Here is a 25,594-nt window from a genome sequence, read left to right on the forward strand (position 1 = left end):
TTCACATCAAAAGGTTAGGAGAGACTTGCGTCAGCCACGCATCATTGTCTCTGTTAGAATACGAGTTTCAGTATGTTCACAGCAAGTGTGCTAGTCTCAAGTAGTGTCTTTTTGTTGTTTGGTTTTCGGCTTCATTACCTCTTGATATGTTTAACTGATGCTTTAGACCATGTCATGTTCATATGCTGCGGTATTTGCAATCACCTATATATATGTTGTTACTTTTAATTAAAAAAAATTGGTTGGGAGTTAGCGCTCGGCCTGTCTGGATCTAGTCTCTGTCCGTGTCACTTCGCGCTACAATCCAAGATCATGTTATCGCACTGAAACCTACCACGAACTAGGTCGCGTGCTACACGTACAGCGTTTCTTTCCAGAATTCAACGCGCGATAAGCGCGTTTGACATGATTTCGTACGTGAAATCAAGAACAGAGCGACGTCATGAGAAGATGCTGCCTAGCGATGGCTGAATGCATGACATCGTGCTCCGTCCTATTTTTTTTTAAATTTTTTTCATGTGCTCTACTACCGTGTTGACACGCTGAACGACGAATTCTCCAAAGTCGTACCCGGAACGACTCGATATATTTAGCGCTTTTCGCCAGTAAAACGCTGCAGCTTTCAATATTATTATATTACATTCAATAATTAGGCTGAGCGATACTATAATTCTTAACGATCAACTGCGAATGCCTTATATTCTGCGGTGCTTACTCCTTTATACAAAGAGATGCCCCTCTCAGTCATTGTTGTCGGAATATTGTCTCGCAGACGATATTTCGGCGAGAAGACCGGCCTTTATTTTGCCTGGCTAGGCTTCTACACGTCCATGCTATTCCTCCCAGCGGCACTAGGACTACTGACCACACTCGTCGGCGTCCTCGGAATGACCACGAACACGCCGACGTAAGCATGGGTGGAAGGTGGGAATAGAACGTGACAGATTGCATGGTTTGCAGTGTAGTATGGTTTGTGCTAGTAGTAGTAGTAGTAGTAGTAGTAGTAGTAGTAGTAGTAGTAGTAGTAGTAGTAGTAGTAGTAGTAGTAGTAGTAGTAGTAGTAACACTCTAACAAAATTCTGAACACTTTGGGGTTTGTCGTGTCCTTAAACGATGATCGTTATCTATCTTGCGTGTCTATCTTGGCGCTCAGCACCAGGCAAATTTATGTCAGGAGCGGCATGCTCGTTATCAATGTTTTCAAGAAAGAAAATGCGAGCAATATGTGTAGTTATTATTAAAATCACAAACGTAGCATTGGGAACAATTAACAAAGCAGTTCGTTCGAAAGCTCAAGGCTCTTAAGAACATGTGAGGTCATGCTTCATTAAATAATGCTTGGAAAGGCATCTCTGTTCGCCAATTCCTATCAGTATATATTTTGAAATAATTCAGAACGGTGTGCCGTATGTGGCAATGGCGGGGCGAATGAAGGGCGCCTTTTCTTTAGTTCGAATGGTCGTCGCAGAGGGCGCAGCTATCGTATAAAGTATTTAAAATAAATTATGGGGTTTTACGTGCCAAAGCCACTTTCTGATTATGAGGCACACTGTAGTGGCGGACTCCGGAAATTTAGACCAGCTGGGGTTCTTTAACGTGCACATAAATCTAAGTACGTGGGGGTTTTCGCATTTAGCCCCCATCGAAATGCGGCCGCTGTGGCGGGGATCCGATCCCGCGACCTCGTGCTCAGCAGCCCAACACCATAGCCACTGAGCAACCACAGCGGGTTCGTGTAAAGTATGTTGCAATGAAACCCTTTCATATTAAATCCGGTGAGTCGACACATGCAGACTCTGCGTCCATGAATAGTGCCAAACAATACCCATTGCCCAAACGGCCAGATCTAAGCAACATTTTGTTGCTAGTGATCGGGTTTATTTGGAAAAGCCTGGCTGTCTGAGCGACGAAGCAGCGTGCTTTAGTATGTTAGGTGCACTATGGGTCGGAGCACAGCATGTCCATGTGCTACCCATTCGACCACTGACTTTCCAGTGACGACGGTAGGCGGGAAAACCGGTTAAATACAAAGAAACATTCATAGATACATACATACCTACAGGCATAGATAGGCACATGACCCCTGGAAAGTGGGTGAAGTACTGTAAGAATGCTAGCGCATTAAAAAAGCATTCCTCTGAAGCTGCGCATTTTATCTCAGCTGTAACCGATAGCGGAGGACGCTTAGTATTTTCTTTAAGCGTTGACCATAGTGCAGGTTCGGTGCGTATAGGGTAGGGTAGTAAGTTAGTAAAGCTAAAAAATAATTTCTTGTCCCTTGGGGATGAATTCTCAAAGATTTTTTGTGCTTGAGTACAATTCACTATTTCTTAGCTGACATGGTTTGGTATAATATGTCCAGCATCATAATTGGCTGGAATTTCCTCTTACGAACAGATATAACGTAAAAGTTATTCGTAAATATACTTCTTGATCACTTCTGTGGGCGAAATTTCCAAATCGCCTTAAGAGGAAGTTTTAAATTATGGTGTTTTACGTGCCAAAACCAAGAGCAAGTTTTAGCTCAGGAGCTGCTATCTAAATACACTGAAAAGAATAAATCGTTTTAGTCGGCGACGACTGCACCAAATTTGATTATTTTTATTGCATTTGAAAGATTAAGTTTAGACTTAAGGACTGTTGCAAGTTGATTTTTTATTTAGGCCGTCAATTTCTAACAGAAATATTGTCGAAAATTGCAAATCTTCAGGAATAAATACTATCAAGTTAACAAACTGTACCTCAGCGAAGTTAATTAAATTGCAATTCGGTAAATTCCATTTTTAGCCCATCTATAGTAGAAAAAATGGATATATTATGCATGCCTCTTAAGTAAACCACTAATATGTGGCTAGATCTTTAGCAGAACCCTGGCAAACATTGTTAGAAATTTACGTAATATATAAATTATTGCATGAAATTTGTCTGCTTTGTATGTTCTAACGGATGCAGTTTGCGGAACTTCGATATGTTTTACTCATGCAGAGTTACGGATTTGCAAACTTCGTGCACCTGTTTCCTTTTTTTTCTTTTACCAATTTTCAGTAATTTTTGTAGTAACATTCAGGCCCTAAATAAACATTGCGTTTCTGGCAGTCACTTGATTGTAACCTTTTATCTTAAATGCCACATATTTCATTAAAAGTGGCCCAGGGTATACCATAAAAGCATTTCAGCGTTTTACATGTACTTCAAAAGGCGGTACCGGTCTTGGGCCTGAGATAAATTCTCAGAAGGAGCCGGTTGTGCTAAAGACTACAAAAAAAGTGGTTGAAGCAGCATGTATTATAGTTCTCTTGTGACCAAACTTACACCACAGATTTGCTTAAAGATGACCGCTGAATAAGCAACTGTATTTGAAACAAATAATCGCCAGTTTTCACAAGTGCCAACAGCAGCCGTTCGTGTCTCTGATGAACACCACGTAATAAAGCCTTAATGAAACTATGGATTATGCATTTCGGGTGAGCTAAAACGTATATCGTAAACGTAAGCAAACACAAACTAGCCCAACAACAAGTGTTTCTGCAGTATATCATCCTTTTTCTGAAAGCTTGCTTACAAACCGAGCCCGTGACTCTTCTAAATACTTTGCAGTACTGAGGTCTGCGACCGCAGCATCGCCGGCGACTTCATCCTGTGCCCAGCCTGCAACAAAACCTGCCCTTACGATTACCTGTACAACAAATGCACAATTCGCAGGGCAAGTATCCCTCTCTCAAAAAAGAAGGAAAGCGTGCGGCCGATTAATAGTTTGTTACAATCATTCCAAGTGGCAAGTGTGTAGAGGCGTGACTTCATGAAGCCGTGCATTAACTCAGTACGAATGCCCTCATGCTACGCTCTGTATGTGTGTGTGTTCACAATGTTTTGTTGTTGTGCTAACAAAAAAAGTTCTAACTGATTGAAAATCTTCGAAGAAAACTTTACAGTGTGTATTTGCGATGCCGGTTGACAAGATCCTTTGAGGAAGTAGCTCTTCAGGCGAACTATGGATAAGCTTTTACCTAATCGCGCTATTCCATATAAGGGAACAGGTTCCTTCTTTTACTCAATCCTCTCTGTTATCTTCTCACCCGGTTCTTTTACTCCCCTTATTCCATCTCTCCATTGCTCACCACCATTCAGATGTTAGCAGGCAGCACTAGACAGTTGCAGTACAGTCAGCAATAAGTCCCTTCCTGTTTTTTTCCTTTATTTATTTTGATTTATTTTTTCCTTTATTTATTTTTGGTCCCATTTCAGTTTCTAACTACGGGACCTCCTTCTGTATATACATATGTTGTAATTATCCTCATTTTGTCATGAATAAAACTGATTCTGATTCTGATTCTGATTCAGTAACGAATTACTACTAAGAAAGCTTAAACCCGGTAACAAAAAGCTTTGACGTAGAAGCCTGGCTTCGTCAAGGCCCTGACGGAGACAAGTTACCATTTTCCTGCGATACATTTGTATTGTTTGACGAAATTGAAAAAGAATGATACTTTGAATTCGTGCACTCAAATATAAAATGGTCAAAGAATCTTTCGCGCTTATATTATGGCGCGCTTCTGTGCTTCCGACGTAGCGTGGTGAATGTGTGTTGCAGAGACGAATCGTTGAGCAAATGTGAAAACGCGTACACAAGGAACTATAAAAAAGTAACGGACGCAGGAATCTTCAAGCTAAACTGTTCAGGCACACTGTCATATTTCTATTGCAGATAATCTATGTTGTCGACAATGGAGCCACAGTGGGCTTTGCAATATTTATGGCCTTGTGGGGTAAGTACGACTATTTAGGCTTTCTTTTCTGCTCCCAGTAGTACGGTTGTTGGTTATATGTGTAGAGATATCAGGATGAAATAATACAGTCAGAGGATTTCAGAATGCTCCTGCCACAATTCATATCATTTGGACGTGTGAAAAGATGCAGGGCTTCTTTATTTTTTGGTGCTAACTACGCAAAGCTGAGTACTTTTACTATCATAATTATTAATATTTATTATTATTTGCGACCGCGACAGTGCTATGTCACTAAATAGTTACAGATGGATGCCTTCTTAAAGCAACAGAAATGGAAAGGTTTTTTTTTCCCAACCAACCGGCGCCTAAATTGTCGCATGAATTGCACTTATGAAATAAAGCAGGCCTCAAGAATGTCGTGACTGAAAGTCATTATGCAATTAATCTAAATGCTTCGTGCCATTGCCAAATATAGTCGCTAGTTTTGTGCGGCGACGAATACTCGTTGCAGTAATGACTGTGTATTGTTATTTGACATAATGAGTACCTGGGGCTCACAACAACTGTCAGTACTTGCATGGGTTGTGTTCACTATAGGTGCTTAGATAGTGGAGCACATGCCGGCTCTAGCACATATGCACTACTATCACATATAGGGCAATAATTACGCATTCCAAAAAGCCGAACATAGAGCTGGCAAATCGACAACAAACGCAGGTAGACGAAATGCGCCATATGTATACGAATCTTCTCGAATGCTAGCCCACTCGTTATCGTTCGCTAAACCATCTTTTCCATCACCATCATTAAAGCGTGACAGTGCTTACACACAATACCACCAAAAATAGAGACAGTTTACAGCCTCTGCCAGCATGGTGCGCATTCTGTAGAAAGCGTTCAAGGGAAACAAAAATATTAACCTTTCTCATCGTATTTGTAATGTTCGCAGCAACTATCTTCATGGAGCTCTGGAAGCGTCGTCAATGCGTTTTGGCATTGGAGTGGAACCTGAATGACGTCGACACGCTCACGGTGAGAACTACAGTGCCAGTGCACATCATTTTTCTCGAATATGCAGAGCAAGTCAAGTTTAACATAATAAAAGAAAAGTATGACCAATGTCATTTGACAACTTTCTTTCTCTTGTCACAAAAATATCCACTTTACGCACCTTAACTTACACCCTCGGCATCGCGTCAATCATCGCATTGTAGGTTCATACATAGACTGTTCGTAGGTGTTGTGACCCCTCTATACTTGCAGCATAGACCTTCCTGCCTCAACTTTTTCAGGCGCTGTGTTCACAATTGCGTCTACAGCCAAAGCATTGATGAAGTTAAATGTATTTCAAATGTGCCGCCTATATCTTGAAACACTTCGGTTTGGAGTTGTGCTGCAAACACGAATACCATTTTTGCAAGATATTTTAATAAAACGAGTGGCAAAGCAGACGGTTGCGTGTTTTTGCTCAGTGTCACATGTCGTTGTATACAGCGGCTTAACTTGTTTCATTGCCTTTCACATTGTTTGTCACAATGTTTTGCAACATAGTTATGTTTCAAGTGGTCGGATTCGTGCTTTTCAAGCCTGCTAGACAAGAATTACTTGATGCTCTTATATCTGATGCTCAAATGGTGAGTTTTCGTACGGTATCCACATTCGGTCAACTTCACAAAACTCACTAAACAGTTCGAAATCTTTAATCTATTTTGCCACTGTATACTTTCTTAAAATTCTGAAGACAAAAAAATTGCGTGAAAATAAGTTTTAGATCAACAGCATACTGAAAAATGGAACAATACTGAAGAATATATAGGACTATCCCTAACGAGGTTACCCAGCGCGCGTATTTACAGACCTAATTGTTGAGGCATATTAACCCGAATAGGGGCTTGTTCTTAAGTAACATCGTCATATTCATCACAGTTTAGGCCCACTCGCAAGACAAACACATCTTTATGCTATGTCCATGGAGCCTTGTTTTGCGCCAGCTTGTATGCATACGAGTTTGTGTGTGTGTGTGCATGTGTGTGTATGCATGCAAATTTCCTCGTCTGATCACTTTATCTGAGGTTATGCTGCCCCACACTGCCTTTCCCTTACTGTGGCGTCCGCTACGTTGTTTCATTCGAACACTACTGAGTTAGATGGACGCAGTGCATGGCCTGCCAAAATGTGCACGTTTCCCCTTAACCTTCCGTGGAGCTACCGCGTTTGCTCCCCAATTCGCGTAGAAGTACTCATGTAAAGTACTTTTGCCTTTCAGAGCACTGACGTAGAAGCACTTGGAACTCTCCTTTACCATAAGTTTCCTTTCGCAGGACGTTGTGTACCCGCAGTACGAGGCCAAAGCGACGTTATACAAGCTGAATCCGGTGACTATGGTAAGAACCTTGTCAAAGGAAGAGAGGCATGACATGACAAAAACCACTGTGTTACTACCTTTGGGCAAAAGGGCATTAGCAAGAGCGAAATGTCCCTGAATGTTTATACATGGAGGCTCCTACCACGCCTTACATTAATATTTACCCAAATTCTTGTTTGCGCGGTACTGGCAGACCTCATTTGGTCCAACCAGAATAAGCGCAGCTTATTGACTACTGCAAAGAATTACGCAGCTTATTCACTACTGTTTTCAAATGACTGGTCTTAAGTGGGCCGGATTTGTGTTTTCAGCAGTTCAGTACTCCCCACTTCTCCTAAAGGTTTCAAGGCTGTGACACCTCTATTACTATAGATAAGCTACGGAGCTTAGAAGTCGCTTTGCACTGGCGCGTCTGTGACATTAGGTGCGATGCAAAAGCGAAATTTTACGACTTATACTGGCGTGGATTTTCTCGGCTGTGCGATTGTGGCTTGTGCGAATTTTCTATCCTGGCACGTACTCCATGGCCCATGTCTGCAAAACAATGACACAGCCAGTGCATACTTAGTGACCCAATTCGACTATCTTACTGCTATGGGCACTGCTGCGCACAAAGGACCAGGGATACAAGAAAGAACGATGGGACACGCAAGGCGCATGTGTGTCCGATCGTTGTTTCTTGTGTCCTTGTTCTTTATGCGTGACACTGTACCTAATTATGGCATATCAACAGGCCCAAATCGCTACCTTAATACATAATGCTACCTGTTTCGATAGTGCGAAATCGGTCGACTTCCATCCAAAGTGCACGAGGTGATAAAGAAAGCTGTCACTTTGAAAGGTAACAGACAGTGTGTGACCTTGTAGAATGACAGCCGCATTAAAAGCGAGGCTGTTTATTCCGAGTTGTTGCATAACGAACTTCAGTTGCCGGTAATTAGACCACACTGTAAAGCATTGCCCACGAATGACTGACCCGTTAAGAAGGTTGCCCGCATATAAGACTATCGAGGTCTTTTGTAAATAATTTTTAGGAGAGGCCGTACTTTATCCGCACACAAACACGTATATAACTTTGCATGTATTGTCCCATTCAGTAAAGATGCACCGTGCAAAACACACGTGTACTTAGATTTAGGTGCGCGTTACAGAGCACTTGGTGGTCCAAATAATTCCGGAGTCCCCTACTACGGCGTGGTTCTTAATCAGATCGCGATTTTGGCACGTAAAACAATATGATTTTAACGCGAAAGTGTAAAGGGCCCCGTGTTGTAGAAATTCCGGCGTCTTGCATTCAGCGTCGACTATCCAGCATGTCCATCCACGCAGGTCCTCCATGTAGCGCAAAGAAGTTACTGAACTAATTGAATGTCTCAAAGTAAAATATGCCAGAACAGTCGGAAAGTATGACTTGTACACAACCTGCAGACATGATAGCGTGGGACTGTAATTTGCATATACGAGAAAACATTCTTCTGTTACGCGGAAACTCAAACACAAACCCATTTTCCAGCGTTTCTAAAATTCATAGAGCAGCCGTGACCTCCGAGACTTGCGCGCGATGGCGCCTGCAAATCTCAAAGGCCATAAAGTGGCGCGCCCGGTTCTTTGCCACACCTCCAGATGGTACTCGCGTCCGCCCCACCGCGGCCCACGGAAGAGGCCGCGTTTCTACCAGAAAGCTCACTTTCGTGCGCAGCGTTTGCCGCCAGCGTCTCGCCGTAAACGTTACGGTTACATACGCTGCAGCTGCCGGGAAGCGCGAGAAGTCTGGGATCTTTGAATGCTGTCGCGTTCCACTCAAAGGTGAAGCTTAGACGTCCTCATATTTTTTTTTTTTTTTTTGGTTTGAAGCTGCGACGTTAAAGCTGTGGCCGGACCACTCTCCCGGTCGAGCGGGTGGCGCTATCTTGCGAGGCTTTCGAGAAAAAAAAGGTGGAGAGCGTTTGGCCATTCCAGCAAGGCGTCGCAGATCGCTTTCAAGACACAACCGCCGATTCATGCTTACATATTCTATCATTGTTAACTTAGTTAGTAAGCGAATGTTTGCAAGTTTATACGGCTTATAAAGCTACTATCATTACTTCGTACAGCTATATACTAATTTGCTATCGCAATCAGTACTTCGCCTTTCGGGCGGAACTGCGAATACCTTTTGTGTAATACAATGACATTAGACAAGTTCTGACAAGTTGCACCAAATCTTATTTTATATAGAATACAGAGAAGTAGGTTTATTGCCTAATATATGGGCCGGTTCTTGGAAGCATTGTTATTTTAAGGGGCCCCTCGCCAAGCCACATAGCAAATCTTGGCAAAACGCTCGAAGTTGTTACGCGCCCTCTAAGGTGTGTTCTACCGCAAGAATTTAAAAAAATTAGTTACTTAGTGGCAGACGGCAGAAATATTCGAATTGCCGCGAACCTGTGAATTCAGGAGGTGAGCGTCACCGCCAACACACACTCTCCGCTCCCTCTGTCTAGCCTCCGCAAGCGAAATTCCTTCCCCGCGTTCTCCCACACCGGAGCCGGAGAGCCGCTTAACGAGTACGTCACGGGCACCGCCATCTTTTTGTTCTCTCTCGCGTGTTTTTGCAGAGTGGCGCATTTCCGATGACGGTCTCACTAGCGATCGACCTTTCGTCTTTGTCTCGTTCCGCGCAATGGACGATTTTTCGCGCTCTGCACGAGAACGTATGATTGGCGGTGTAAGTGAGTGCTACAATCACAAGCACTGAGGCTTGGCAGGATGGAAGCTTATGATGCCGGCGCTGGAATAAGGTAGAAAATGACATAGTTTCGTTTTCTGCTAGCGCGAGTCCATCGGCGTGCGAACATGCAGACGAAACGGAAGCCATATATCTTGCTACGGCACGAACTAAAGCAAAAACACGCAAACATTGGGTTTGTACACCATGTTTCATTATTCGCCTAAACTTTAATTCGTTCATTGAAGCAGAAACTTGAACAACTGATGTTGCCTTGAATATTTTTCGAAGTTACGTGTCACTGTGAGTGACCTCACAGCACGGCCATGTACATAGGCGCACTTGTGGGATTGACGCCGACTCTCCGGCTGGGAGTGCGGCGCCACGCGGAGAAGGGCAAACGGCGTTTGGTTCGAAATTTAAGCTCTTCCCGCGGTGAGTAGGGCCGGCATAGCGGACACGATCGCTGGCGCGCATTGTATGTACCGCGCTTGTGAGCTCAAAATGGCCAGATATGGCGAGGGGCCTTTTAAGGAGTAGGGGCGACAAAATATATTACAGGAACCGTGTGGATGATTGCTTGATGCTAAGGAATAGCTGAACGCTTTTAGAAAGCAATTTTATTTTAAATTAGTGGACGAATGATGTGCTCGAAAGCGTGCATTTCTTGCAGTGAGGACGTTTAGGTAGCGTTTGTTGCTTTACTGCGTGGTTCCGTAGAAAACAGAACCGTTAACCAGCACATCCGTGGTGGTGTCGTCGGAACCTTCCTTTGCAACCGCCGCTGAGGCAAAGGGCGGCCGCAAAAAGAAAAAGAAAGAGGGGGAGGGGTGTGTGTTACACCTGAACGCTCCATCACGTTATCTAAACGCTCAGAGAAGCCAGATACAAACTACGCACTATCGCCTTTTGCCCCGTGTTCCCAACCTCCGAAAAGGTTTAACGAAATATTAACGAGAACAGCCTTTTTCGCTTACGTCAACCACTTTTCGGTCTGCCGGTATCCGTCTAACAAAAAAGTGTATTTCGATATCGAAGGCAGGGCAGCCTCAAAATATGCGCCTAAGCTGTTCGCGGCGCTGCTCCTTAAAAAAAGTCCTTTAAAGATTTCCCGCTTGGAATCAAGCTCGCATCACACTGGTTCCTCAAGCACAGAGGCCCGATTGTTTAGCCCACCGCACCAGGAAGACCCGCGGGCGCGTACGGATTACCCTTCGGTAGAGACCCGGAACTTCAAGCAAAATATAGTTTCTCCTTACGTGCTTATCGGGCCCATTCAACATGCAAGCATGAACTGTGTATAATTTTAGTGGCACATTCTAGTGCCAATGCGAAATATTCAGAAAAAGAAACATTCGAATTCGCGAATACCGACCGCTTGATCCTAGGACCGAATCGGCTACGACAACAACGGATTATTTGAAAGTTTCGAATACTTACTACTCTTCTTGCCCGTAGCCCAGCCCTTTCTTTGCGGAAACACATATCCGCTATGGCCTACGTAGCGCACTTTGTCTCAATTGAAGGGGCTTGATAAACATTTCAGGTCACACCATGGAATATGAACTTTTCTTTGATCAGTTGTTGCTACCTTGCACAGGGCTAGCGCGATCAGTATCTCTAAAACGAACCGATTGGCCTTTTAACGCAATAGCGTTAAGGAGCTCGTGTCGCAGAAAAGCCGGTGTCGTCGGCGTCGGTGTCGGCGTCCGCGGCGTTGGCCGTGAGCGATAAATCACGGCAGGTACTTCATAAATAAAAAGCAACTTCTAAGATGGGCTGGGTGGGAATCGAACCAGGGTCTCCGGAGTGTGAGACGGAGATGCTACCACTGAGCCACGAGTTCGATGCTTGAAAGCGGTACAAACGCGCTTCTAGTGAACGCGGTGTTGCCTTAAAAACGTGCCGTAGAAAGTTATACTGCGGTGTATATCGGTAATTATGAGCATGTAACTTACAGAAGTCGCATTTACACGAGTAGCGAAGTACGTTTCCGCTACATTTCTTCTGCGCTTACCGCACACGCAGAGCCATCTTGCGGCAAACACAGAAGACCCCCTCCTCTCAATGTACGGCGCTGCCCCGACAAGTGGCGCGCCATGCGCGCATTGGGGCTGTGCGCGGAGCGGTGCCAGGCGCGTCGCGGCCCCGACTCCCTCTCCCCTGACGACGCTTCGCCGTGCTCCCACGCGGGTTGCAGAATCAAGCGCCTTTCCTTTCTTTAGATTACTATCTATCTATCTCTCTGCCCGTGCCGATCACGACGTTTGGCTGGCGTAGATCGTTTCCCCCTCCGAGACACCGAGTTCTTTGGTTCGTTCCGTTGGCTCAGGCGCACGTTTCGTTGCCGCGCCGAACGCTGCGTTGCTCGACGTTCTCGGTGTGATAGGTGGGCGCAAAGTCCTATGCGGGGCGCCTCGTAAGTGATCCCTGCGCCGTAGCGCATTGTCTTACACCCCTTGGCGGGTCGATGGGAACGCTGTCGCGTTCCACTCTTGAAGACGAAGCTTAAGCGTCCTCCAATTTTTTAGAGCGCAGCTCTTTGGCGTCCGTTCCTGGGTTTCGCGTCGTCGTCGGCGTTGTCGTCGGCCTCGTAACCAGCTCCGCCCCCCTTTCATCCCCCCAGCGCTAGCAGCGACCGACTGATACCGCTGGATGCCGCTGACGCCGCTAGAGAGTCAAGATAACGTGACTGCATAGAACACCGTCGCCGCCATGCAGAAAGAGGAGGAAAGGGTCCCCCCCCCCTGTTCTTGTGTGGCGGATAGGGTGCTCTTCAGTTGCCGACGCGCCGGTTATTTCACGTAGGCCCCGGCACGTCGACGAATACGTGACCACCTTCCCACGGCTAGACCTGGTTCTTAGCGCTGCGGAAGCGAGGGTATCATATTGTTTGTGTCGGCATCGGCGGCGTTGTCCCTGAAACCAACTCCGCAGCTGGGGTTGACTCACTATCGGCGTCAGCGGCATCAGTCAGTCGCTGCTATCTCTTCCCTCCTCCCTTTATCGTGTTGTCCGCTTGCTGCGCGCGCTTCTGCCCCCATCGTTTGCCGCTGGGTGTACACGCCGCCCCCCTCCCCCCTCTTCCTGCGAGTCTCCGGTTGTCAAAGCGCCGGCTCGAACTTAATTCCTTTCTTCGCTCCTCCTCCAATGCAACCCCTGTGCGGTGGCAATCAGAGAGCCAGATCGGTGGCGGCGGATCTGCATATGTGCACCGCCCGAGCCGAAATTGCCGCTGCCGTTCGCCCTGTGCGGTGGCAATCAGAGAGCCAGATCGGTGGCGGCGGATCTGTATATGTGCACCGCCCGAGCCGAAATCGCCGCTGCCGTTCGCCACTGCGAAATTATCTGCCAGTTCTTTCTGAGCCATGAGCCAGACGACCGATGGAAGTCCTCCGTCTGCTGCTGCTGCTGCTGCTGCTAAACGAGCTGCCAGAGCAGAGGCCCAGCGCCGTCGCCGTCAGAATCCAGAGGTGCGTGCCGCCGAAGCAGAAGCTTACCGTAGCCGCCGTCGAGATGATCCAGGAGTACTCACGAAAGACGTCGTGCACTTCCTGCAACTCGCATTAACCGTCCATCGATTCACACCGATGTTAGTAGTGGGGGACTTTAATGTTGACATAAAGACAAACAGCAATTTCCTAACACTTATGCGGGAGAACATCCCGTTCCTCTCGCTCGTAACGCGTCCCACGGCTGTGACAACCTCGCGAGGCACTTGTATAGATCTCGTCTTTGAGAATCAAGCATTGGTGTACCAAGTCGAACATATATCAGTCTATTTCTCCGACCACAAAGCTTCCTTCATGACTGTCAAGAACTGTTAGTGGAGTCTTTGTTAAAGGAATACGTGTGAAAAATAAAAAAAAATTCTGTGATAGCGCATACATGTGTTGCTCGATTTCTTTGCCTCAATCTATCGAAAAGGTGAAACAGCTTATTTGCTGCGCTCAAATTTCGCATTAGGAAGTAACGTAATCGTCGGTAATTTTTTTTCCGCAGATATACGAACCTTACGTGCCCGCCTGGGAGAAAGTGGCGCGGATTGCAGCTGCCAACTCCGTCGTCTTGGTGATGGTTAGTACAAGTGTTCAACAATCTAAGAGTGACCCGCCGTGGTTGCTCAGTGGCTATGGTGTTGGGCTGCTGAGCTCGAGGTCGCGGGATCGAATCTCGGCCACGGCGGCTGCATTTCGATGGGGGCGAAATGCGAAAACGCCCGTGTAGTTAGATTTAGGCGCACGTTAAAGATCCCCAGGTGGTCGAAATTTCCGGAGTCCTCCACTACGGCGTGCCTCATAATCAGAAAGTGGTTTTGGCACGTAAAATCCCATAATTAAAAAAAACTAAGAAGAAATAACGTAACATTAATTTCTGTGGAGCCTGATAGCTCGAAGACTAGTGAAATAACTATTACCACAACGTTTAAAGCAACGTTGAAATGGACAACAAGGAGGCGCACCAAATTAGTTCCGACCAGTAGTGCATTCTTTCAAAACTCTGCTTTCTATAATTTGAGGAAGAATGTTGGTTATCAGAAAAGAATAAAAGGCAGATTTCACTTCTTGACTTCACGCGAATACTTCGACGTTGGAATGGAAACGTGACGTCACAATTTTTTTGCACCGATTCGGCACAGGAAAGTTTCTCACAGCCTGCTAGATCCAGCCTCCGATTCCATTGTAATTGAATGGCGATAGGAGGTCTACTACGCCCTATTTGACTAAGTTCTAACTCTTGACGTTCGGTTAAATTTGGAGCGGGAGCTTCTGTGTTGCTCTTGTGTCTGGAGCATTTGCGGGCCTCCTTTGATTATACGAGTGACCACGTTGCTGTCGCGGTAAGTAAGTTGCTTAATATGCAGCTGAAAGCAACATTCCTCATTAGCGGCCTGTTAACGCAGCACTGAGAAAAAGAAAGGTTTTGCAGGATTTCGATTTCTTTACCAGATCGTTGTCGACACAGTATTTACGCTATGGAGCAGTCAACTTCCCCAGAGCACAGCAAATGATGCATTACGGCAGCTTTAAATGCAACCAGTGCTACTTAGGGCGTGAAAAGGAGGCTGACTATTCGACACGTCAACAAAACCTCATATGGTTGTCTAGCGCTTGCGGACATGACTGGAACGTAAACCCACACTCTGGCCGTGCTGTGGACACCCGAGTGCATTGACACAGCTAAAGCGCATGGTTTGTGCTTTTTTTAATGTATGCTGCCCTAGGCGCCAGTTTTCAGTGGGTTGCACAATATGTGCTATGAATAATTATTTGCGGCGCTCGCATGGAATTAAAACTTTTAAATATAGATATTAAGTGAACAGCTTCCTAAAAAAGTAACAGCAGCAGCAGCAGCAGCAGCAACAACAACAACAACAAAAGGAAGAATGCGGAACACGACATCTTTGTGTGAGTACTGAGAGGTGACCACGCGGACAATATTTCAAGTGCATTCTCGTCGTGGCATAGCCGGATGTCGGCGCGTTCATTTCAATCTGCGCCATAACAAGTTGCAAGTATCATGGCTATAAGATGCACCCTAACGCTAAAGGAAACGCATACTGGTCACTCCTTTTGAGGGAGCAAATCCCTGTACCTCGTCAAACTTCACTTCCGAGAGCCCACGCGCTCCAGGATTAATTAGCTCGAAGCAGGGTGAACGTGTTGGTGCTTGAGAGGTACGAGAGGAGGAGCAAATAACTTTATTGTGTGCCCTGCGAGTTGGTGGGCAGGGCCGAAGGCCCCGCCTAGGTGACGGCCAGGAGTTCTTGGGTCCTGGCGGCACCCTCGGCCCGCTGAACGGCCCATAGTTGATCCTTGAAGGCGGGCTTCCCAGCGCGGCTTCCCAGCGCGTGCGAAGGCTGCTGCTAGAGGCCGCGTTTTCTTTATTATGTATCCCTCGGCATTCCCATAATATATGCTCCAGAGTGGCTCTGGATTCACATGTTTTGCATTTGTCCGTTGGATATACATCCGGATATATGATGTGCGAGAGCGCAGGATTCGGATATGTCCTAGTTTGTAACTGCCGCCATGCGACAGATTGCTTTTTTGTCAATTTTGCGTGGCGAAACTAGCAATATGGGGGCCGCAAACACGTAGGGGGGGCCGGTTAAGACAGACATTAAGCCGTACACTAGAGGTACGAAAACCTTCAGAAATTAGCATTAAAAAATGGGACACGCAGACATTCACGCAGACGAATTTTCCAACACTCTCTCTGTTGTTAGGGTGCAAGGTATCCTTCACTGAAATCAAGAATCTTGCACCGTTGAACGTTGTGGTTGTACCCAAACAATGATTGCCATCCAGCCTCCGTGCCTTTCTTTAATAAGGCTCGGCTGGCACTTTCTGGTCGCGAATGACATGCGCTCGTGATCGTGGCATGACGTTCTTGACGGGAAATGAGCGAACACGGAGGGCAAAGAAAAGAGATGCACGCTATGTTGATGACAATTAATGTTGACCAGAAGATAAAACCCTAACGTTGTAAAGAATATTGGGATATTGCTACAGCTATTTAGTCTGGGGTGAAATTCGATTCGCCTGTTAAGACGATTTGCTGGTAATTCGTTTGTTTTAAAAGGTGCAAAGCTATATCCCCACCGATTGTAGGAAGCAAAACTTCCACTTCGGGCATAAAATATATTATAAAAGATTGCCCAAAGTGGGTTGATTTCAAGAAAAAGAAATTCGAAACACAAGATTCGCGACTCCTGTAGCTGTTCGTCGAAAAAAGAGAAATCGCAATTGCGTAAACTTCGCAGCCCGGGTGTTGCTTCACCTGCTAATGCCGGTTTTTTTTTTTTTTTTTTTGTCTGCGGAAGAATCAGTACGCCCGAGATGAGATGCATGCAGTTGCCGCTTTAGAGCAGCTCACGTGGTCATCCCCACCCGCTTTGCAGCTGTGCCTGGTGGTGTGCTCTGTGTTCGCCATCATCGCCTATCGCATCATCACACTCGGCTGGTTATCGCGGAAGCCCCAGCTGCGCCCACTCGCCCACATGGCGACTGCTGTGTCCGCTTCGCTGCTCAATCTCGTCGTCATCTTACTCATGAACAAGGTGTGTGTGCTCCGTTCCGTTTTCCTTTTCATTTCTTAGTATCCTGAGTGCACGAAGCTAGGGAAGTGGTAGAAGTCAGAAATACATCACGTAAGAACTGAAAATCTCTCGTTACTAGCCAGTAATCCACGAAAAGCGGCAACGTCATGTACAAGCTAGGAAATGATTGATCTGGGAAGGCGATTCCAGTCCTTAGAACTTTATTGTCATTTTTTTTTTGTTTCAAGATGCTTACTAGAGAGTGACAGCATCGGGCAACATGGTGTCAGCCTGTCTTGACATAAAACAAAGTTTTGGCTCATTCAGGAAATTTTGCAAAGGGGCTCAGGGAAAACCTGGAAAACTCAGGGAATTAGGAAATGTCAAGTTGGTAGACACCCTGAAAATACGTTCCACCTAGAAGCCGCATATTCAGCTTTTGTTCCGACAAGACCTTGCAGGGTGACATGGGTAGGGGACTCGTATGAAGTATGAGAAGCGTAGAGCAAAATTAGTTTTGAAGACAGGCTCAAGAACCTGGATCGAAATAAATGGGCGGCTAAATTGCACAAGTATCTGCACCTGCAAAGTGTGGACACAGAATCGAGTAAGAGGTTAAGAAATTTGGCAATCAAGTGCAGGGTAATTGAAAGTGTAAAGAGACAACCAGGAGTCATCAGAAAGAAAGTGAGACAATGACAGTGAATGGAGACAGAAACAGTGAATGGAATACAAAGAATGGAAACAAAAAAGCATGCCGATTTACAAGAATATCAAGAAAAAGGAAATTAGAAACTTTGTACAATAATACGAAGGGAAGTGCCTTGCTATTTCAGGCTTGAGCTGGTTGCCGAAGAAGAAAAACATACCGTAACAAGTATTCGCAACTAGGTGAAGCACGTGTATGCTGCAACAAAAATTTATCGACCAGTCATCACATCCTAAAGAAATGCCAAGGAATTCACCCAGTTAGACCCGTGGGTAACGTACGCCTTCCAGAGCGCTTGGGTTTAAAGTGGGCGGAATTGTCAACTTCTGTAGCAGTCAAGATAAGCAAGAACCACTTAAAGTATTGATGGAGAAAAAGCAGGGAAGAGATTGATACGACCGGATCCGCTACAGGCATAGGTAGCAGTACAAGGTAGCTTGAGGAGTTCTGAGGAAGAGAAAAAAAAGGTTAAAGCGATGCATGCTAAAAAATGGCTAGAGTGAAAAGCATGTTTGAGATACCTAACTCAAGCAGGCTAGGTGACTTTGCGTCACCACCGCGTTTCAAAGGGGATGCCAATAAATCGTCATCATCATCATCATTATCATCATAAACCACAAGGTAGAGAAGTTTTGAGTAAGAGAAAAATGATTAAGGAGACGCATACGAAAATGTTAGAACGAAAAGAATGTATAACGTCCCTGATGATCGACTCAAGCAGGATAGGGTACTTTGTAACCATCGCGCTTCAGAGGGATCGGGAATAAATAATAATCATCATCGCCATCACCACTACCCAATTCCTGGACTCTAACAGGATACCGCGGGTGTCAGGTCAGCCATCCCGTCTAGGGGAACCTAAAAGCGTCGGAGAGCCTGCGTACGGTACATTACGCGTGCGTCTATTTCTGCGAAAAAATTACATAATTACAGAGTTTTAGCATACATACAACACCGCTCTGTCGGCATAGTTACTGCACTCGCTCGCTCTGCACGTGCTAGCGCAGCTGTGGAGCTAAGCCGACATGTCGATGACTTACTCTCTGTCTGTCTGTGCCTGTCTGTCTGTTGTTCGCGATGGTATTCGCTTGCATGGCACTATACCTCCCATATATAGCAAATGGTTCTGGTAGTAACGCTACGGTATTAGCCTCTCAGTCAGGAATTTCTGCCGGATTCCTGTGTCGCTCGCAGTAATTCTCCAATGGCAGCGTAATGTGTTTTTATTCCTCAGGTGTACAGGAAGCTTGCCACACGTTTGACTGAAATAGGTAGGCTATCCCATGGTCTAAATTTTAAAAAATTTTTATGCTTTTTAAGGTAAAGTAGATGATGCTTGGCTGCGTCTAATGAAATAATATATGGTGGAAGAATTTCAATTACAAAGCTACTTGAAATGAAAAGGGCTAGCAACTTTGCTCTCGCAGTGTAAAGGTTGTTTCTCGAAAACATTTACGGCTGCTGATATTACTTCATCGCTCGTTTCCTTTCTCGCTCGTTTCCTTTCTCGTTTCTACTGAATTATGTAATTACCTCCGTATATCTAGACTGCCGTTGGGCATGACTAACCTGTTGTTGTCTGACAGCGCTCACGTGTCACTAACGTTTTCTTGGTCATCAATTCTGTTGCCACTCTTTCACATGATGTGCCTCGTGTAAAGATGGAAATGCGTCGACTCTTTGTTTTAGTGTTCGTTTACACTTAAGCACAGCAACGAACAAAAAAAGCACAGGCAAAATTAACTGTAGTTTTGATTGAAACAGGTAAATAATAATTAAAATGGAAGGGAAAGTGGCCGCAAAAACGATTTGCCACCGGTGGGAGCCGAACCCACATCACTCTTCCAATTCAGCTACGGCAGCGTTTGTCCTTCTCTCCGCTTTCCTGGTCATCTGACTATGTGCACTGGATCTGGCCCTGGGAGTGTTAGTCATCGCCACTCAGGGCCATGCCACCACACAGTAATAATGTGTACAGGTTTGCCGATCGTCGCCGGTCAAGCAGCCCTCTTTAGCATAAATAGCGACAATAGCCTCACCGCATTCGATGTTCACGTTAAGTCTGGGTGGGTTATCGGTGGTAATAAAGTTGGCAACAGTACTATACATTTAACTTCAGCGGCAGACATCGCGTTATACATGGTGTAACGAGGCACATGGAACCGCAATTAGATGTTGGCGAAATACTCTTGTAAATTGTACGGTGAATCATATAAACTTTTGGCCTGTTGCTAGTGTTATTCGGGGCAAATTAGCATTGTTTAGGGCAAAGAGCTCCGGTTAACTTGAAAAATGTCAACACGGGCGCCTCTAGAAATGTTACTTCGTTTAGCATGCACGCTGAAGGCCGAAAAAAACAGCAGACGAGAGGTCAATTACTTCAAGTCACAAAAATTCGTGTTTTCTTTCGTTTTTTTTTTTTTCAGAACGTCCAAGGACGCAACACGAATACGAAGACAGCTTCACATTCAAGATGTTCCTGTTCACTTTCCTCAATACGTACTCTTCGCTTATCTACATAGCGTTCTTTAAAGGAAGGTGCGTGCTACTAGGGCTAAAATTGTACAGGATGCGTTAATTAGTTCGTTGCTGTTTGTTCTGAGACATTGCGGCGAGCGTAGCTCGTGGTCCGAGGTTGAGCGAATAAACCTACCTCAATCGCACACTATAAACAAGGTACTTATTTTAAAGACTGCAAATTCTCAAATAAACCAACCACCGAGTTTATTGACCATACATAGGCTGGATGGTCAGCTGGGCTTAAACCCTCAGTTGCAGCGTGACTGGGCCCGGAAGAACAGTACAGGCATTTCATGGCAGCAGCGTTGCACAGAACACCAGCAAAATGAGGTATATCGTGAGAGCGGCGATTCAAAGCGAACAGGAATTTTTACAGTGTACATCGTCACATTACATCGTGGTGTGATGTAACTTCGTGGTGTGGTGTAGGATCGTGGTGAGAATTGTGGAGTGGTTATGGTGGCGGTATGCAATGAAATTAGCTTAAGGCTAGCCGCGCTTCTAATGACGCGTTTATTATTATAATGTCAGTTCTGTAACAATGTAGGCAGAATGAAGTCAGGCTACGTAGGATAGACACATTGTTCTTACCGAATACGAGCTAACAAGCAGTGAAGTCGAACTAAATGCGCATATGTCCTTCGTGATCCAGGTTCGCGACGCGCCCAGGACAACACGGAACTCTGTTAGGGTACAGCTTGGACAAGGTGCGTGTGGTTTGTTATCACCATTTTACGATAATCTGAATAACATTTGTGTTGAGCTCTCGCGCAGTATCCGATGGTGATGTTAGGTAAATGTGTCACAAGGCCACAATAATCAGTGACGTCGGCGATAAAGATTCTGGCTCGCCTTATCACGGCACGGCAGAAAACATTGAACTTGGCACATTTACGAATTCGCACGAGAGGAGAAACGTATGTGGTATCTTGTTGGGATTGAAATGCGAAACAAACAAACAAACAAACAAACAAACAAACAAACAAACAAACAAACAAACACAGAACAGCTGTTGCATTCAATTGAATAGTTGCGTAATCACTCAATTACATTCAATTTGTTGAGTAATAGTATCGCAAGTGAACGCAAAATGTTCTAGAACCGCAAGGCTAGGACTACAAAAGATGGAACACCGCATTAAAACACGTGCTATGTCGAATGCGAATGTGAAACTGCGCTCTCAAATGTTTGCTTTGTGTGCATATTTTAGTGCGGAGCCAAAGACATCCACACTTCAGTGATTTTGGACAGCAACACCGGAATGTTAGGTCAAAAGCACACGGCTCAAAAAATAACGCCGAAACTAAAGATCTCGCATGAAGCTAAATGTTCAACGATATATTTGTGCACGGTGCTTATTAACACGCAGGGTTCAAATTCACGACAAGTCAGGATTAACTGTCGCTCGAAAATAAATTCGTTGTTGTACAGTTACGGCAGTGGGGCCAGGAAGAGATGGTCTTCTCATTGCAATGCGGAAACTCGTCTATATTTGTGAAAATATTTGAGATTTGCACGAGAAAGCGAAAGGCAGAGTGTATTAGTATGAAAACGGAGAGGGTTAGATGTGAACCGCTGTAAAGTGCTCAGTTGGTCTGGTTGGTGCATAACTATGCAATAAGTTATGAAGTGGCACCAAAGGCGAGGTATTTCGTTTTATTTCGAAATAAATTCTTTATTGTCGGCTATGAGAACACATTTGATCGTTTGCACCTGGCCATAATGATCTCTTTGAGAAATCGCAATGTAAAGCGAGCAAATAAAGGAATCACTAATTATCTTCTTAATGAACAACTTTGGGCCATATGTTCTTCTCCTTTTGTGCCCGTTATTCCGTAAAACAAGGACGGGAAACGTCAATCATCCTTCTAAATTCAGGCGTTCTTGTCTGATGTGCCCTTTAATGGTCATTGGTGGCACTGGACGCCTTGCAAGGTGAATATTCCTCGCGATAGGTAACAAAATATGATTGTCTGTCAGGGCTGTTTATGTATTTCTGTACGTCGTTCTATACTAGACGCTGTTGTTCCTGATTCAGGATGTGTTGTGAAGTTGCAGAGGTATCGTTGCAGAGGTATCGTTTCAGGGACACAGCTGCTATAAAGAAATAAAATTCGTCGCTTTTACACGCAAGCGCTGCCGTGATTACTGCGACCGTAATGTGCTTGTGCTTGCATATTTATCAATCTGGTACTCCTGGCCATTAGCCTCGTCAAAGTGGTGGTGATTCTCACGTGCCAAATTCGAAATCCAGAATCCTTGCAAAAGAATCGTAATCGTATTAAAAAAACTGAAGCTGTTTATTTGCATCAGTTAGCCGGAAATTTAGTAAACTACAAACGGGCTTCAACAATGTCAAATCCAGATTAGTAACTTTTTGTCGAAAGTTATTGCGACCTCTAGGCCTTCTGGTTAATTAAAATCACTTTGTTGGATCCTAACTCGCAACTGATTTGTCACATATATGTTAGAATTTAGCGCCAAGGAAGCGTTCACCAATTTCAAGCGGTCACTTTGTCCTACTTGTTTGATTCTACCATAGTAACACAAACCCTCTTGAAACAATGTTCAGTGATACAAGTTTACTAGCTTAACAAGTGAACCAGGACACAGAGAAAGCAAGACGAAGTCACACAGCTGTCCTCATCTTGACTTACTTCTGTCTCACTTGGCACTTACAGCAGTGAAGTATTTATCAGACCTCTAGCCCACTTCAACGCCTTAGGTTCCACCCACTTCGCACCTCTTCATCAGTAACGCGTTCTGTAACCTGTTGCAAATGAACCACTACGTTGTCTTTCAGTGCGAGGGCGTCTGCCTCTACGAAGTGTCTGTCCAACTGGCAATAGTCATGGTCGGCAAGCAGATCGTCAACAACATCCGAGAGTTTGCACAATTGTAAGATCCCGCGCTTCTTCTACCTTTTCTTACAGCTGTTCCTCGCACAATCGTGACTTTGTTTTTCTTGGAACTTCCGCCTATTTTGCGTAATTTGCAGTTCTTTTCCGCGGCCATTTTCATCGCCAAGGTCCTTTCTTCTTTGATCATGCAAATGTGCAAGTTCCTCGTTAAACCGAAATTATCGCGAGAGCAATAAAGTTTGTAATAGCGGGTATTTATTTAAAGATAGAGACACTCCAAAAGAGTCACAATAACGCGCGATAAGTACTACGACACCAACGCGAGACTTCCTAGAACGTATATTAAAGCAAATCTACGCACCATAGGGGTGACATGACAATGCCGGATCTCTTGAGAACCTCCGTGCAGCGTTGTCATTTGTCGGTTATCAAGTGATAAAGTTAGTCGCAAGAAGCTGCCGTCCCTCGGCTGAGTCTTGCTTTCGTAATGCTTCTTGCATTTCCAGGTTGATAAAAAAACAAAACAAAGCAAAGGGCCATCGCACATGGTCCATTAAGTTGCCCGTGTGCGTATTTCCAGCTTCGTACTAAGCGGAGTTCGGAGTGACTGCACTTAGAATAATCCAGTCTGAAATTCGTACATTGCAATATGAACAAAGAGAAACTTCCAATAAAACGATTTCGTTATAACAAGGGTATACTTTGTCGTCATTATAAATTTGTGTCGCATTTCAAGGCATCGACAGTCGTAATATTAAGCTGGCTAATCCAGCGCATCGTTTCTTTTTGAAATGACTTTGAGACTTTGTGGTAGTGCGGCAGCTCACCGGTTTGGCATACTTTAAAGGAGTACTGGCACAGTTCCGAGTCACTTTTATCGTTATTTACTATTATTAATTTTTTACGGCGTTCAATGAAGGTCAAGGTTCTCTAAACCATAAAAAACACTGGCACGCGTCAGAGCGCCTTAAGTAACTTACAATACTTGTTTCTACAAACTATTTTTCACAGAAATTATCTTATGATAAAATTGCACATTAGAACGTCATTCAGCCACTCGCGATGCAGCACATAGTCGTATTATTAGTGAAGGCGGCAGGTCGATGGCGAAAAGCGCTTACAAACAAAAAGGTTTGCGAATTCGGCCTCACTTTTTCTTTTCGTGCCGAAGAGGTCATGCCGCATCAAATATACGAGACGTGATCATTAGAGAACAGAACTATGTATTTCTTACGTCCTTGTCGCGCTATTAGCATACACGCACGAACTATGCGGCTAGAAACATTTTTAGCGGTGACCATATCGGGGGGGGGGGGGGGGGCTATAGATGGCTATACTTCGGAGAGGAGGAGAGGATAACTGCCCCTAAATTTGGTGGATGTAGAGCGCTCCTTCTGTACATACAATATGAGTGAAAAAAGGCGCAACATGAAACCAGAAAACGTCGAGATGTCGATTTTTTTTTTCTGCCACGGCTGTCATAACTTCTCGCGTACCTGCTTCTAATTTAATATACTGTAACAGATGCAACTCGTCCCATTCTGTTTTATCAGGAAAATGAAATGTGTTAAAAAAATGCAACTGGTGTTTCCTGGGCTCTGCTGCTTCAAGAATGATAATTTATCCTCAGATGCACAGCAGATCTTCTTATTAATTGAGCCAGTACGTGCTGAAAGGACAATATTTGGGGTCTATACATGCCTTAAATGACTGCTTTAGTGCCTTTTATAGCCGCTCAGAGCAGCAAGAGCGGCTATCCTTGCGAGCTTTTCGCGATGCTCGCGCCCGTACTTCAAGCGTAAACCAACGCAGGCGGCTCACCAACCGGTGGCGCTCGTGGCAGCGGGACCACGTGAGGCGCGGCGGCGCAGTGAGCAGTGGACCGCTGGCCCGCTGGGAGGAGGACTACGTGCTGGCGGAGTGGAGCGTGCTGTCGCTCTTCGACGAGTACCTCGAGATGGGTGCGCGCCCTGCTGGCGATCGCGGGCTGGTCTTGTGCCTATGTTCCAGTCCCTACCACAGGATATACAGGCTTATAAATGAACGGGAATAGTGTAGCTAAACTTAAAACTGCGTCATGCGAACAGGCAATGAAGGTCAAGAAAGCATGGGGGAAATGAACTGTTTTATTCTCTGAAATGTAGAAATAATAACGGAGAGAGTATTGAACGTGGACGAAAGGACAACTGGTCCTCACATGCCGTATTACTGCTCGAGAGTGCCAGTTTGCATTTAGAGACCGAAAGAAAAAGTCGCCGGGGCTACATCCGGTGCGTACGGAGGGTGTTCGAGCATAGTGATGGAAATGTGTGCTAAAGCCTCACGTACTTTCAACGCAGTGTGCGCAGGGGAATTATCGTGGTCCATAATCCCCTGCCTCTCTTTCGAGCAATCAAGTGGGAGTCGAACCCACACCTTCCCCATTACGCGTAAGATGATACGTGCCAATTCAGCTACGCAGACGGCTGTCGACCCGTCTACTCCCCGCATCTTTTGACAACGCGTATCAGCTCTAGCCGTGACGGTGTTAGCCAGCGGCACTCTCAGCCAGGATGTGGAATGTGGAACATCCAAACGTCGCACTAGCTCAATCGCAGGTAAAACATCGCGCCGGCATATGGCCTTTTCTTCGTCCACTTCCATACTAATTTTACGTATTATTT

The 25,594-nt window shown here is 45.2% G+C and overlaps 1 protein-coding gene across 1 annotated transcript in view; it reads left to right on the plus strand.

Annotated features, from left to right (window-relative positions):
• Positions 1–4,710: 4,710 nt before the first annotated feature.
• The window catches only part of LOC126543439 (anoctamin-4-like), a 37,668-nt gene continuing 16,784 nt past the window's right edge, over positions 4,711–25,594 (plus strand). The window contains exons 1-10 of the mRNA XM_055077977.2: positions 4,711–4,766; positions 5,677–5,759; positions 7,049–7,111; positions 13,802–13,876; positions 16,704–16,862; positions 18,785–18,821; positions 19,977–20,088; positions 20,723–20,777; positions 22,874–22,968; positions 24,744–24,892. Of these exons, the coding sequence (XP_054933952.2) occupies positions 4,754–4,766; positions 5,677–5,759; positions 7,049–7,111; positions 13,802–13,876; positions 16,704–16,862; positions 18,785–18,821; positions 19,977–20,088; positions 20,723–20,777; positions 22,874–22,968; positions 24,744–24,892 (841 nt within the window). The 5' untranslated portion in view covers positions 4,711–4,753. The remainder of the gene's footprint in view (positions 4,767–5,676; positions 5,760–7,048; positions 7,112–13,801; positions 13,877–16,703; positions 16,863–18,784; positions 18,822–19,976; positions 20,089–20,722; positions 20,778–22,873; positions 22,969–24,743; positions 24,893–25,594) is intronic.

This window comes from Dermacentor andersoni, chromosome 10, assembly GCF_023375885.2.
Source record: "Dermacentor andersoni chromosome 10, qqDerAnde1_hic_scaffold, whole genome shotgun sequence".
In the NCBI taxonomy this organism is placed as follows: domain Eukaryota; kingdom Metazoa; phylum Arthropoda; class Arachnida; order Ixodida; family Ixodidae; genus Dermacentor; species Dermacentor andersoni.